General features: G+C 35.6%; 1 protein-coding gene across 2 annotated transcripts in view; it reads right to left on the bottom strand.

Annotated features, from left to right (window-relative positions):
- The window catches only part of LOC138335132 (uncharacterized), a 114,213-nt gene that overhangs the window by 15,948 nt on the left and 82,593 nt on the right, over positions 1–15,672 (bottom strand). The window contains exons 57-71 of one of the 2 annotated variants that reach the window (XM_069284071.1): positions 14,618–14,985; positions 13,444–13,593; positions 11,786–12,259; positions 10,572–10,941; positions 9,273–9,551; positions 7,636–7,875; positions 6,138–6,829; positions 4,322–4,404; positions 3,662–3,806; positions 2,933–3,032; positions 2,412–2,627; positions 1,829–1,967; positions 954–1,114; positions 344–572; positions 86–165 (exon numbers count right to left, since the gene is read on the bottom strand). In XM_069284071.1, coding sequence (XP_069140172.1) covers positions 86–165; positions 344–572; positions 954–1,114; positions 1,829–1,967; positions 2,412–2,627; positions 2,933–3,032; positions 3,662–3,806; positions 4,322–4,404; positions 6,138–6,829; positions 7,636–7,875; positions 9,273–9,551; positions 10,572–10,941; positions 11,786–12,259; positions 13,444–13,593; positions 14,618–14,985 — 3,726 coding nt within the window. Of the gene's footprint in view, positions 1–85; positions 166–343; positions 573–953; positions 1,115–1,828; positions 1,968–2,411; positions 2,628–2,932; positions 3,033–3,661; positions 3,807–4,321; positions 4,405–6,137; positions 6,830–7,635; positions 7,876–9,272; positions 9,552–10,571; positions 10,945–11,785; positions 12,260–13,443; positions 13,594–14,617; positions 14,986–15,672 lie in introns of both variants that reach the window. The other variant, XM_069284070.1, reaches the window with a different exon arrangement.

Here is a 15,672-nt window from a genome sequence, read left to right as displayed (position 1 = left end):
AACATTTATTTGCCTTTGAAGAAAAGAAAAGAATCAAGACCCTGTAAACTGAATCCAGTCTGGCCTATACAAAGTGTAAACTTACATCTTGTCAAATGTAGTTATGTGGGGATCATTTACAGATGTACAAACTGTAGATCTTTTGTCTGCATCTATCACCAAAAACTGAAATTTACAGAATTCACAAATTTAATTAAATATTTCAAATTTAATTAAATATTTTCATTTATTGATAATAATATGATCTAATTTTTGCATTGCATCTAACAATACTAACATATTCAGTAAAGCATTATGTCAATTTTATACTCAGTAATAATAAATAATGCTAATTGATCCTCACCTGGTACGTAGCAATCTTTCTGACCAGTACAGAGATACCATCTTCGTATTTCGTGGCTGTGACCTCCACATCGACAGTGTGCTCACCATCATAGAGTCCATCGCTGACAGCTAGGAAGGGCACACTGACCTTGGTGTTCCAGTTGTCTGATGTGAAGTTGTATCCACAAGAGCCTGCCGTATTGTAGTCTCCTACCACCAGCTGTGGGATCAGGCTATCGTCTGAACACCTACATGACAGATATAAAAATATAAATTAAATATTACCTTGTACATGTGTATGGTTTTAAAACTTACTTTAATTTTAAATTTGATTCAAGTCATTGCCAATATACAATTATGGTCCTCTGTGGAGGGATACATCTAGAATCTCGAGAGGGAAGCCATTGCCTGTTACAACTTATGTGAGGGCCAAGTCATTTCAAGAATAAACTGATTTTTTGGCCAGTCGTTGCAAGTAAAACTTATTTTTGGGGCAAGATTTTGTTAGAAAAAATTATGTTTGGCTTTAGGTAAATTTTGGAATGAGTCGTCTCCGGAAATTTCTGTTAAAGTAGAACCAATAGAGAAAACACTTCTGTTTGGGCTAATTCATAATAATAAAAACTTACGTGCGGGATTTGTCATCTCCGGTATGTACCAGAACCATGGAGATGACAACATGACAGGAGTTCTTATTACATTTAGTAGACGGGTCTTCTTGTAGTACAAATTCAATCATCTTTGGATCCCCTCCCTCCACAATACGTATAACCTCCGAGGGTGGAGTATACTACAAATAAATATGAGAACAAGTATCACATACATGAACCAATAAATCAAACTACATATACTCATCATTGTAATAAGAAAGAGATGTAAATAGCTGGTAGAAAACAAATACAAGAGGCCAGAGGGCCTGTATCGCTCTTTTAGTTTGCAATGCCAAGTAATGTTCTAAATACATGTTCATTATTTCTTTTCAAAAGGAATTTAAATATTAACCTCTATTTTCCCAATCAGGCCCCCCCTCCTGCCCCAGGGGGTCAGCGCCAAAATTTATTCAAACTTTATTACCCTTCCCCAAAGGATGTATCAGGCAAAATTTGGTTACAATCTATGATGATGCAGAACTCTATGACAAAATAGCAATTTAAAGGATTTACCTCTATTTTCCCTACTGGGCCCCGCCCCTCCTGCTCCCAGGAATAAGAGCCAAAATTTATACAAACTCAGTTCCCCTTCCACCAAGGATATTTCTAGCCAAATTGGTCTGAATCCATGAAGAACTCTATGACTAGTAGCGATTAAAAGAAATGTTGAAGCACGGACGGACGCCACGCCATGACACAAGCCCTCCAGCCCTTCGGGCCAGATGAGCTAAAAAAAAAATAAAAGCCCCAAAAGATACCAATTTATTGAAAATCAAAATATACCATTTATATCCTATAAAACAAGCCATCTTTTGATTTTATCAGACATGAGTTGACAGGTGAGAAACTCCTACCTCTATATTAGGCATAAGTTGACAGGTGAGATCTACACTTGATGTGACATTGTCGAGGATCATTTGCATCTCGGCTATCTCCGTAGGACTACATGTACTCCACTTTGTAAACAGGAACTGCATTGTCTTCTGATATTCTCTAAATAATAAATTAATGATATTGTATAAGATTTTTTAATTATGAAAATCTTATAAAGCTTCCTGTAATTAAGACTTAAAAATCAATACCCTACCAGACAAATTGTCTTCAGGTAAATCCAGGTCAATCTCAAATAAATTTTGCCTGAAAAGAGCAATAAATGCCTATTCAGATTAAATAATTTCGCCTAAAATTGATCTGCATTTCAGGTGAACAATTTGACCAAACCTTTATTAATGAGGATGTTTTCATGTCAATTTGATTTGAAATCCACCAGAAACTGACATGAAGTATTTATTTTAAAAATCTGTTAGCTCTCTCTGTCATAAAATCAAAAGGTCAGACGACAAGCGAGTTGTATTAAATTGTACATGTCTTAGAACTGGGAAAGTATAATGCTAAAAACTGTCTAAACAATAGGGTAGTGCTAAGTAGTATACTTACGAGCAGATGAGATCAGAATTAGCAGAGGAACGAATGGTGGCATCAAAGGTAGCGATAGCATCCAATGCCTGCTGCCTCTCACAAAGAACTTGTATTGTACACAATGATTCCTCAGCTGTCATCAGACGACTCTTCATCACGCCAATCCTGTCTCCCGTTAGTATGGAACATGTACCTGATATTGATGTCAACTCCTGTACTGTTAGCATGACGTTACTAGAAAAGAAATAGCCATAATTAACGAAAACTATTTTTTCTGACATTTTCAATCTGAAATTTAAGGAATGCTAAATAATGGAACAATAATTATCTGAAGTTAAAACTTTTATACAGATGATTTTTTCTCTCTGTTTTTCTTATATCAGGCTGAGAAAAGTCAATTTGACTAAAAATGGTTGATTCCTTAGTATAGTCAATAGAAAGACAGTCTTGTACAGGAACAATAAGGGAGGGCCTATACTTTCAATATGAATCAGTTGTTTTACACTGAAAATCAAAGCAAGTTTAAGTGGATAACAAACCTGCAGAAGATGGTGGAGTATCCATTGGATGCCTCAATGACTTTGGTCAGGAGAGTAATGATGGTCTGACTGGTGACCAGGATATCACATGTCGGAGGGTCTACAACAATAACGGTCATTAGGATTATACAGTGCAAGGTCATGTGATCAGGATAAAGTCATTTGATAGTGAAAGGTCATGTGATCAGGATAAAGTTATGTGATAGTTACAGTACAAGGTCATGTCATCAATAAAGTCAGGTTGCAGTACAAGGTCATGTGATCAGATAAAGTTAGGTGATAGTTACAGTACAAGGTCATGTGATCAGGAAAAAGTCATGTGATAGTACAAGGTCATGTTGTCAGGATAAAGTCATGTGATAGTACAAGGTCATGTGATCAGGATAAAGTCAGGTGATAGTAAATGGTCATGTGGTCAGGATAAAGTCACGTGATAGTTACAGTACAAGGTCATGTGATCAGGATAAAGTCATGTGATAGTTACAGTACAAGGTCATGTAATTGATCAAGTCAGGTTGCAGTACAAGCTGTCATGTGATCAGATAAAGTTAGGTGATAGTTACAGTACAAGGTCATGTGATCAGGAAAAAGTCATGTGATAGTTATAGTACAAGGTCATGTGATCAGTATAAAGTCATGTGATAGTTACAGTACAAGGTCATGTGATCAGGAACTGTTAATGTAATGATATTGAAATTCAATCATGTCATGTTGACCTGTATACCCTACCATAATAAGCTGTGTCTCCAGGTTCATTACACAGGTGGCCATAGCAACAGTATGTAGTTTTCTTGCCCTTAGTTCCAGGTGTACATTTGTCAGGGGCAACACACCCCTTGGTAATCTTATCCTTCTCCACCACTGTCTCACAGGCCTGTCCAAATAGAAATGTACACATGAAACATTGGAACTTCAAAGAGAAAGAACAATCACACAACAGAGCCATGCCAGAATCTCTAGCTAAGCTGTATACTGATACCAGCAGATGGGATCAGAATGGACAGAGGAACAAATGGTACATGACATCAAAGGTGGCTAATATCAATGATATCATTTACTTACTAGTAGCTAATGGGGATAAAATATTGGCAAACAAACTTAGTAATACCATTCTAAAGGATGCTTTAAGAACAAAATTTGTGTTTTGTTGTTCAACTGACCAAACTATTCACTCTATAATAATTAGACAAATAAACAGAACTTAAATACTTTATTGTTAACTCATAGTGCTAACTATTACAGTACCGCATTTTTTGAGTTAATGAGATTTGACTGTGAATACAGTTGCCACAACACATAATGCTCATGCAGCTACAATTAAAGACCAGAGGCAAAGGAATTGCACATGACAGATGCGTACTGTAAGTATCCTTATTTTAATACACTTACCTGTTGGGAGCCTGCGCATACAGACCACGCTTTGTTACATTCATCGTTGGATTTCTTCTTTTTACAATAATAACAGGACATACCTGTAATTAGCAAACCGGTAACACAACAAGTCAATACCAAATTTTTCAAGAATATCATAATATTTTCAAAGTTTGCATATTAAAGATGCTCCTCCGCTGACAAATGGTATTTTTTTCACTATTAAAACAGGAGCAGACGATTTAGTATTTTTCTTCAGTTACAAAAGTTACTTACTTTAGGCCATTACCACCATTGAAAAGTTTGAGCTTTTAATTTTACTTCAAGTTAGAAATATAAATAATAATTAATTGCATCCCGAAAAAAATCCGTGCCACTATATCCTATATGGAATGAAGTACTGATAGTGCATGCACCAAAGGCGAAGTAAATTATTTTATATTATTTTTGTGTTAATTTTATATATATACACCCGATTAAACACCAATTATTGTTCAAATGATGAATATCATTTATGCTCTGTCGGCGGTGGAGCATCTTTAACTGTCCTGATGAATAATTTATTGTAGGTCAATATTTTCATGATTTTGACAGGAACAATTTTGGAATATTTTGAAATTCTTTTTTTTTAAAGATATTATCACTCAACAATCATGTCTGAACTACATCAGATCTCAGGAGATAAAATTTGAAATTTGAAATTAAGTTTGTCACATATATATCCTGTTTATTGTAAATCATTTTGTATTTCCAATTAATTTAAAATTGAAAATTAAAGTAGCAGTGCCAAGCTTCAACTGTTTAATAAAAATTGGCAACCAGTGAGCCATATTGTTTAATCCAAAAACCAAATGCACAACAGTATCCAATAAAAACCTATACATAAAATTTTACAACGATGAAGCGATAATGGTAAGAAACTTCAACCATCAAAATCCACGATGGCCATGTGAGGGACATCTTGTTTGTCCTGAATTGCAAAATGTTTATTTTTCCCAAGAATAGCCTAATTATTATGTTTTCTTCCATGGATAAGTCGCACTGGTGTATAGGTCGCACTCCTGATTTTCAGGGAAAAGACGTGACTTATACTTCCGAAAATACGGTAAATTTGATTTCTAATATTTCTTAAGAATAACCATCGCAAATTTAATGTGTCCAAATTCAAGACAGCTGTCTGTTGGCCATCTTGTCAAATCAATCTCAAAATGTAATGTACAGTTTGGGGTCAAAGAAGCTTATATAATCCAATATTATAATAGTAGAAGATGCATTGGTTTTTACAATCATCAACACCTTTTATTATATAAAAAGCTACCATAAACAGAGAGGTTCCTCAACATTCAAAGATCGTCAGCCTCTCAGAATGGACAGATTTTTTCCCCGTAAATGTTTTAAATGTTCCTCTATCAATGTAATTTGCACACCCCTCAAATTCAAATTATTTTGGCACAGAAAAAGTGTGCATATCACACAAGTTTTTACAGTATATCCCTGGAGTACTTCCTGAAAAATAGTGATAACATACTATTAAAATCTAAGAAGGCTGCCTATTATTTACAGGGCTCCAGCATCAGAAATATAATGCAGGGTTAGTATCATTTATATCCAAAGACATTCTCTTATCTTAACTGGGTATCATCATCATTAGAGATTGGAAATAATAACTTCCAGCTATTAACATTGACGGAAAGTTGGACAGTCTCTGTATTAAAATGTCTTCAAAACATAAATGCCTCTGTCTCGATAGCAAAGTGAGATGCCATTGGGTGTGACAGATATGAACACTACTAAACATCCCCTCCAAAAAAGATAACTAATGTATCAAACCTACCCTGGCATTTCTCTTCGATGATATTGTATAGATCTGCTATGATAGAATCAAACATGGATATCAGGGCCTTTGGTAATACAGAGTCTAAAAGTTTTCCTTGGATACAGTCGTAAGCTTCTATCACAGCATCACAAGATGCAGAATTGTCCCAAACTTCAACTGAGGCAGGCTGTGACCCAGATCCTGCGGCAGGCTGTGACCCAGATCCTGAGGCAGGCTGTGACCCAGATCCTGAGGCAGACTTTGACCCAGATCCTGAGGCAGGCTGTGACCCAGATCCTGAGGCAGACTTTGACCCAGATCCTGAGGCAGGCTGTGACACAGATCCTGAGGCAGGCTGTGACACAGATCCTGAGGCAGGCTGTGACCCAGATCCTGAGGCAGACTTTGACCCAGATCCTGAGGCAGGCTGTGACCCAGATCCTGAGGCAGACTTTGACCCAGATCCTGAGGCAGACTTTGACCCAGATCCTGATCCTGATGTTGGTGCAACTGAATTTGGTTGTTTTGTCAATATTTCCTGTACAATTTCAATGTATCTGTAGTAGCACACTTGCAGAGTATTATCACAGGTGAGGAATGGTCTGATCTCGTTCTCTAAACTGCTCAGACTTCTTTCTATAGATATGATATGACTACTGGAACAGTCGGTAGACTTGGCATTAATACAGTCCCAAGCATTAGAGAATGCACTGCAAACAAAAAAATAAGGCACAATTATCAAAATATTTTACCTGTAATCAGTTCCCCAAACAATAAATTCTTGACAATACCTTTAACTGACATAATTGGGCAAAGGTTCACCCCTGAAGATACGTTCACCCCTGAAGATACATTTAAGCTCTTCTGAATCATAGATTGTGCCAGTTCATCTTGGAATTTTAGGGGTTAATTGACTATGCATCTAAACGATTTTCAAAAACAACGATACCTTCATACTCAACCCTTCATGAAAGAACATATTACACATATTTATCAATTCCTAAGGTTTGGTCTACTTCAAAGATCTTTCTGTCCCATGGTATCAAAGCTATTCCCTCCTTTGTCAAAAGTGTTATTCTGTCAGATCAGTGATTTATAAAAGCTGGTCATCAATATTTAGTTTTTTGCTATGGATCATTCTAACTACTTGTGGCAAATTCAATCAGATTTGTTCTCCTTCGCCTATGAGTGTGTCTGCATGACTAATTACAATTAATTAGAATTAATTGAGAACTTTATGAGAAGCCAAAGAAAGACTAAGGAGCACTAATAATAATTATCATAGAAAATGTATTTGATGCACCAATTCCACTATGTAGTTATGGACAGATAAATGAAAAGTGATAAGCTAAGAATGAAGAACCAATTTAAAAGTTGGCATTCTTATCAGCTTAATTCCCAGCTGATAAACTGACCACAGATCAAAAATGTAAATAGTTAAAAACATAACTTGGCATGTTGTAAATTAACATTCTGGGCTTATCAGGTCATTAATACCTGGTAAAAAAAAACTTACACACAGAGCTGTGCGTCCTCAGCAGATGTTAGCATCAATTCTCGGACCACGTCAACACAGGCAGTGAGCTCACTGTATTGGCAGAGGTCCTCTACTTCCTGGCAAGGAGATCGGAACACCGTTGGGCAATCACTTACAAAGGGAGCAAACTCCTCAAACACTGTTACGGTTAACTTCTTTAACCTTCCAAAACATGTTGGTATCTTAGACACAAAACATTCAGCAGCTTTTGAATAAGATCTGAAATAATGAAAAAAGACAAAGGTGATCGATAAATAGGTCAAATAATTGCCAAAACTAGAAATTTCAGTCACTTAGACACAATTGCTGCTTCTATGATAGAAAACTTATTTTATTGGTTTGAAATGATTCTGAGAAAGAGATTCATTTTTCAATAACTTCTATTTCAAGTTCCTGTAAACCAACAATGATTCTTTTTTCTTATTTTGCAGACAAGAAGAAATTGCGAAAATAAACTACTGTGAAGAAGTCTCACTGGCACTGATGTTAAGAGGGAGTTATCTCCCATATCTGTCAATTTCTGATCGTACTAAGCATTACAGTGACTCGCTCAAAGTCTTTTGCATTTTCACTGCTTCATGACTTAACAATTTGTACCAGAATTAAAACTCCATAGTATTGTGTTAGATGTTAAGAGGGAGCTATCTCCCATATCGGTCAATTTCTTGTGGGGCTAATTTTAGTGTTGTAGCAGTAATCAACATTCATGAATGATGGATCTTTGAGAATTGTCCTTTGGGGAAAAGGAACAAGTGATACCATTAAAAAATGAAGGTAGGAATTTTGTACACATTGCTCAAATAGTTGGATTTTCCAGTTCTGCCAAAAAGTTTTAAAAAATTTTAAAGAAAGAACATTTTGAAATTGCTCAAATAGTTGGATTTTCAGTTCTGCCAATAAAGTTTTTTTAAAATTTTAAAGAAAGAACATTGAAACTCATAAGCAACAAAGCAGGCAGCCCTGATAAACGTGTGAACAAGGGGATCCAAAACTTTTCCACCTTGTAAAATAAGTATCTACACAAATTAATTGATTTACTCCTATGGAAAGTTGAAAAGAGATTTCATTTTGAGGGTTATTCAAAGCTGTTTGTATGTTAAACATTGACAACATTGTCAATTAACAGGAAAAAATGGGGGGGGGGGGTCTTTGGAGAAGGGGTGGGGGTGGGGGATCTTTTATTTCGTGTGTGTCTTATTTTTTTTTTTTTTTTTTTGGGGGGGGGGGGGGGTTTATCTTTTTGGGGGATGGCAGTGTGTGTGGTTTTTTTGGTGGGGGTTGGGGCATCTTTTTTGGGGTGTGTGCCTTTTTTTTTGGGGGGGGGGGGGAGGGGAGGGGTGTCTGAGTAGGTGTACTTAGGTCAATAGAAAATAAAACAGACAAGGACATTGAATTATCAGATCAAAATGCAAGTCTCCGCAAAAATCAATTGGTTAACAGTACTTATATAACACCATTTATATTATCACAAAGCAAAAAAAAAAGGCCCTGAAATAAGTTTACGGTAACTTAAACTGAGCACGAATATGCAGACCCATATATAAATACTGTCACCATAGTGGACGACTAAAACCCCCGCGGCACAAATATACAGGAACTTATATCTAAATACTTACAAACAAATACTTCCTTCTTTGCTGAAAGGAGAGGCTATCGTCCATCTGAGGTCCTGCAAACATTTCATGGCATCAGGTAATGAACATCCAGATCCACCAACAGATTCAATATCTATGCATTCTGTTACTTTTTCTGTCACAGATGGTTCTTCAGTAATCTGACACTGATTTCCCATCAGGCATTCCAATTCTTCAAAAGTTTTCTGCACCGACTTTTGATGGGTTGTACTACATCCATACAAGTGTCTAGTCATACAGGTTCTGCTTTTTTCATATACGCTAGGAATGAAGAAATGGTTACAAATATTAAACGCTAGGAATGAAGAAATGGTTACAAATATTAAACGCTAGGAATGAAGAAATGGTTACAAATATTAAACGCTAGGAATGAAGAAATGGTTACAAATATAATATTAAACGCTAGGAATGAAGAAATGGTTAGAAATATTAAACGCTAGGAATGAAGAAATGGTTACAAATATAATATTAAACGCTAGGAATGAAGAAATGGTTAGAAATATTAAACGCTAGGAATGAAGAAATGGTTAGAAATATTAAACGCTAGGAATGAAGAAATGGTTAGAAATATTAAACGCTAGGAATGAAGAAATGGTTACAAATATTAAACACTAGGAATGAAGAAATGGTCACAAATATTAAACGCTAGGAATGAAGAAATGGTTACAAATATTGAACGTTAGGAATACAGAATTGATTACAATTTAATTAAACGCTAGGAATAAAGAAATGGTTAAAAATATTAAACACTAGAAATTAAAAAATGGTTAAAAATATTAAATTCTAGATATAGAGAAATGTTTACAAATATGAAACGAAAGATTTTTAATTCAATAGATTTGCAATTCCACTCCACTACGATGCTCTACGTTACGCTCCAATACAAGATCTAACTTCAGCATTGCGCCAATCATAGTCAACAAGAGTTTGGCGGTATTGAGCAAATGAATGCAATTAGGCTATATGTTTTATAAATGTCTGATGCTTATAACATTAATATTATTTCTTATATTACCTAAAATGTATACATATAAACTTGATTGCCGATTTTTTCATTGAAAATACAAATGATCATGAATCTGGTACATAAAAATTTTCATTATTGACCCTATCTTAATATGTGGCCACCTGTCTTTTGCAGCCTTATTTTGAACTTCCCTTGGAAGATCACTTATGACAGGTTTGATCACACTTTAAACAAGGCTATCAATATTTGAAAAATTCATGAATAATCACAGAAATTGAAATTGAAAATAAAAAAAATTCTTTCACCATTCCTACCTGCACACATCTGGCACATCATCCATGGCTGATGTGTCCTCCAGCATGGACGACTTTTGTCCAATCAGAAAGCTGAGCTCATTCATGCACTGAACTGCCATAGATGGTGAGCACGAATAGACCTGTTCCTCACATAGACCTGATGTGTGTAGCCCTGTCCAACCCAAGTATCTGATCAATTCGTCATGTTGAGCTATAGACTCTGGGCAGCCTGTAGTTGCTAAATATGAACATGATCCTAGTTTGGTATTTACCAAACTACATTGAAACTGTCTGTCACTGTCTCCAAGGAAAGGCCCCAAAACACTGTAAACAGTGAATGATGCTAAGCAGCTCTTAGCAAGGCCAACATCACAGTTACCTTGACTTTCTTCTGAAAGAACAAGAGGATTTTTTTAAAAATTACATTAAACATTGTTATCTCTAACAAGTAATATCTCAAGACTCTGAATTGTTCATTTTAAGTTAAATTCTCAACAATGATCAAGTTCCATATATAACAATAATCTATAAACATTATTTATTTTACAATTGCAACACAGGTTTCATAGACAATTTGATTGAAATACAAATCAATTTATTGCGATTGCCTTGGAAGTCCATCGATCGATGGCAAACTCAACAAGTCGGCAATTGCTGATAGTATGCCAATTAAGCTATCGATACTATATTTTCAATTAGTTTCAATTAGATAATAGTCAAACAAGATTTGTAGGTCAAGGGTCAAAATATTGACCACATTGACCTGGTTAGGCATGCAAAACAAAAAAATCACTTAGGTGGATCCAAATATTTAGAATGAAGTTCAAATACTTCACAGAAGGGTTTTACAAGCTGTTTCTTTAACTGAGGTTAAAGGTCAAAACAAAGGTCAGAGTATGGTAACCTGGTTTTGGAATGCAACACACTGCCTCACCTTGATTGAACCATGCATGCATATACAAAGTATGAAGTCCTATTGCCTTACAAGAAGTAGAGCCAAGACAAGATGATGTTGGACAGACAATTTTTACTATGGGGGGGAAGTTGGGGGGGGACTAGCATATGCACTTTAGTGTTCTCTGATTTATCAAGTGGACTGAAAAAATTAATTATAAGCATTGGGGTCACTAGCTTTTTTTAACTTCATTGGAGAATGAAAATGTTTTTGTGAGAATTCATGTAAAATGTTAAAAAAAGGCACTGAAGTATTACATGTACAAACAAAACCCTACCTGCATCTAATTGTCCGACCTTCCATGAACCACTACTCCAGCGTGCTGTGGTTAACCCTACAAACTGGACGTCTAGTCCCCCACCGAGATCACTCCAAGTCATCAGTTGAACCCAGCCAGAGTCTGTATCCCGCATCACTGTTACAACACCCCCAGACCAGCTCACATTAAAACGTTTGTACTCGTTACAGTCGAGCACAGCACCACTATGTTCTACTTTATTATCACCCTGTTTCACCGTTCGTATCACAGATTTGGAATTAGACCAGCCCCCCATGACAATCTCATACAAGTTTCCGTCTGGATCGTCATCTTCCTTCAGTCCAACATGTGCATCATTACAAGCTTTCACCTCAAACACAATGGAGGTAGCCTGGAGAGCATAGCCGTAGTCACTCAGTAGTGTGTACGTGTAGTCTGTTGTGGAACTGCCAGAGGTCTGGATTTGGGTGTCAAAGGCAATCACATTGTCTCCTGAAAACAATACAGGCATATATAAAACCCACATAAGGTATAGAAAAATCTTTAAAACCAAGTGGTCCTTATACACAGGTAAAATTGTCTTTTCGGCAGTGGTCTTTATACAAAGTTGTCTATGGCAGGTTTTCCTGTGCCTATAATAGTCAATTATCCTTTAGGTACAAGACATTGTATGTATAACAACTTTATTTAAATGGTGACCTTCTAAATATTTTATCAATTTAGTTATATACTTCTAGGGACATATCACATTACATGCATATTTAAATTTTAACAGCAGGCTTACTATGAAACCTTGGCAAGTGCAGTCATCAGTCTATATTTACATTCTGAGTGTTTCGTCACTATACGAGCGTGTATGAATCAACCAACTGACGAAAAACAAACATTGGCCTATGAATACACTATGAATAGAATGATCTTCTTGCATCGATCAGCTAATTTCAAACATTACGCCAGTTTCATATCAATAAAAATAATGTTTTAATGTATAATCTCTAATGTGTTGTTTCTTGATACAGAATAAACTAAGTTTTACTGCAATAAGTCAATCAAATCTTATTTTTACTATCTTTCTTGTGTATCGTTTGTCATTTGCAAAAATAGGTCGACCGGAAGGCGGAATCTTGAAAACGCGACGTTGTGAAACAATTTTGTCATCCAGCTGTTCCATTATAATCTCATTTCTCGTCGTATTTGGGTGTAATAATTTTAAATATGTTATAATAACCTTTCTATAATTTTTATTTCAATAAATTATTCTTATGTAAATATTGGATTGAATGTACTTTTGTGATTTTCATAGCGGCTATGAATAGCAGAAACTATCTACATATCTTCTGAGGAGCGCTAACGCGCTCCACAGGATATGTAGATAGCTTTCGCTATGAAAATTAGAAAATTACTTTCAATCCCTATATGAATTGCCATCAGCTTAATTATCATAACATCATTAATTATCATTGTGACGTCGTATTTGTTGTCAGCGATCACGGAAGACGGCCGTTCAAATGCTGTTACGTCTTTGACAATATTGAATTCATTATTTGTTATACATGCAAAATGTCTTGGAATTTCATCATAAAATTGTTATCAAATGTAAATATAATACTTGAAAGAACATCACATTATATACTTGTATAGGGAGTTTAGGTGTAAATTAACAGTGTAGACTTTACCGACAGCAGGCACACAGCTGGTGCCACATCCATTGCTGCAGCACTTCTCAGTCTGTGTACATTCCCCATCATAGAAACACTCCTTTGCACATGTTCCTACAGTATCACTGGCGATCACAGGACAACTGCCAGCATGTACAAACTCTTCACCTGCAAAACAAACACTGTTCAACAACAACCTATGGGCAAGAAAGAAATTTCATGTTCCTTCTTTGGGGTGTTTTTATTTTGAAACTTTCTTTATAATTTCCTTGTTTCTTCTCACTGGATTTCTAGGAATAATTTAAGAAAGAACGTTAAACGTCCAATATATCAGAAGGTCTAAACAGTCTTGCGTATAAATGTATTGGAATATTCCTTGAAGACTTCATTTAGCTTATCCGTCCATAATGACCTTGCATGAAGGGTATATATTAGTTTGGTAAGATAATTTATTGGAACTATTACATCCTTTTCCACTTCCAAAATAAGATAGTTGAAAATCTGGTCACTAAAAGCTATAGGCCTCTCAGTTATTTCCCGTGCAGTTATTTGATGATTCCAGTTAGTTTTAGGTTTTAAGAATGTTTGTTGCCTGTGACTTTAATAAAATTTGAGGTCACGGATTTGAGAACAAATCACTCCATTCACATAACAGGCTCATTATCATGACTCTGGACTTTTTTGTTAGGCAAAAGATTCTATTGCCTCGACTACATGATCACGAAACTAATCTTAAGTTTTTGCATATAGACAACCAACAAAATCTATAACACATCATTTATGTTAAGCCAAGTCAAAATTTGGGACAGATTTACAATTAATAATTTTTATGGATCTCAGGGCCTGAAATGATACTTAAATTCATTCATTATAGCAAGTTTTAGGCACAAAGGATATAAAATATAAATCCCCTTGTGCCCTTTAAGTTTTCAAAATGGTTTAAGATGTTTTACTGTCAAGATATATATGGAACCAGAAATTGGTAGTTTTAATTGGCTTCCAAAAAAGCTTATTGACCAGGGATGTGATTGATCCTATCAGAAAAGGAGGGAACTTCTCATGCAACTAATGAGAGGAAACCCTCCCCTTGCATTTAAAAAAAGTCATCTTATGATGTTTTAGATGACATCTAACATGCACATAATTATTATTCAATCAGAGGGAGGAAGATTCAGATCCCTGATTTACTTACTAATTTTCTTGCATCTGTTGATCATAGCCGTGTACATGGGTTGATATTCCTGTAAAGCTTGTTTCAGTACTATGATGTTCATTTCCTCTGACTTCGTCTTCAAGCAATTGATGAAGAATGACAGAGTATCACATGTCTGTGAACTTGGCGAGTCACCACTCAAATATATGCTTGTGAGGTTGTCCATGGGAACAGCACAGAAACTGATGAGGTCATCAACCACTGGATCATTGGTCTGCAGGTTCTGATCACATGATGGAAGACGATGCTGAACAGAGCCAATCAGATGAAACCTGACTATAAGGGCTGAGAGGCTAGAACATCCCACCACATTGGTGTCTATACATGCTTTTACTTCATTGATGTTGCTAGAATTTCAAAAGTATTCGATATACAATTAAATGCGAGAAAAACAGCTGGTATTCTATATTAATAAAAATCCAAAAGGCAGATACACAAAAACTTCTTGAAATCTAATGAATATATTATGTACTAAACAAGTGATAGATGAGTTGTAATTGTCAAATGACAATAAATTGCTCAAGGGAATGAAGAGTTCAAAGGGCCAGACTAATTCTCTCCATTGCATTTATATTGCATGCTTTTCATTCTTTAATTGTTTTACTGGAAATCTGCTTAGTTGTATCTGTTTATCAGAAGATATGACTTAGCTACAAAAAATCATGTGTTATTACACAAATACTGATCCGATGGTCAGATATAATCTCCAGCCAGTAGGTTCTAGAACTGTCAATTAATACCCATCCCTCCTGCTGCACAAATTTTGTTATTATAAACTCTCTGGAAAATTAACCTTAATAACTGCACTGGTAGAATTTGAATTTATAACATTTACAAAATGACTATTACAGGAATATTTTTTCCATGGCTCCTATCCATTATCAATATTTTTCTGCTTGACTGATCAAACAGAACATTCTACTTGCCAATTAAAAGAAACGATGTTTCAAATGTATTTTTAAGATACCGTATTTTCCGGAGTATAAGCCGCTACTTTTTTCCCTGAAAATCGGGAGTGCGGCATATACACCAGT

The sequence above is a fragment of the Argopecten irradians genome, chromosome 11, assembly GCF_041381155.1.
Source record: "Argopecten irradians isolate NY chromosome 11, Ai_NY, whole genome shotgun sequence".
Taxonomy (NCBI): Eukaryota; Metazoa; Mollusca; class Bivalvia; order Pectinida; family Pectinidae; genus Argopecten; species Argopecten irradians.
The sequence above is the reverse complement of the archived record's forward strand: the minus strand, read 5'-3'. Positions and strand labels throughout refer to the sequence as shown.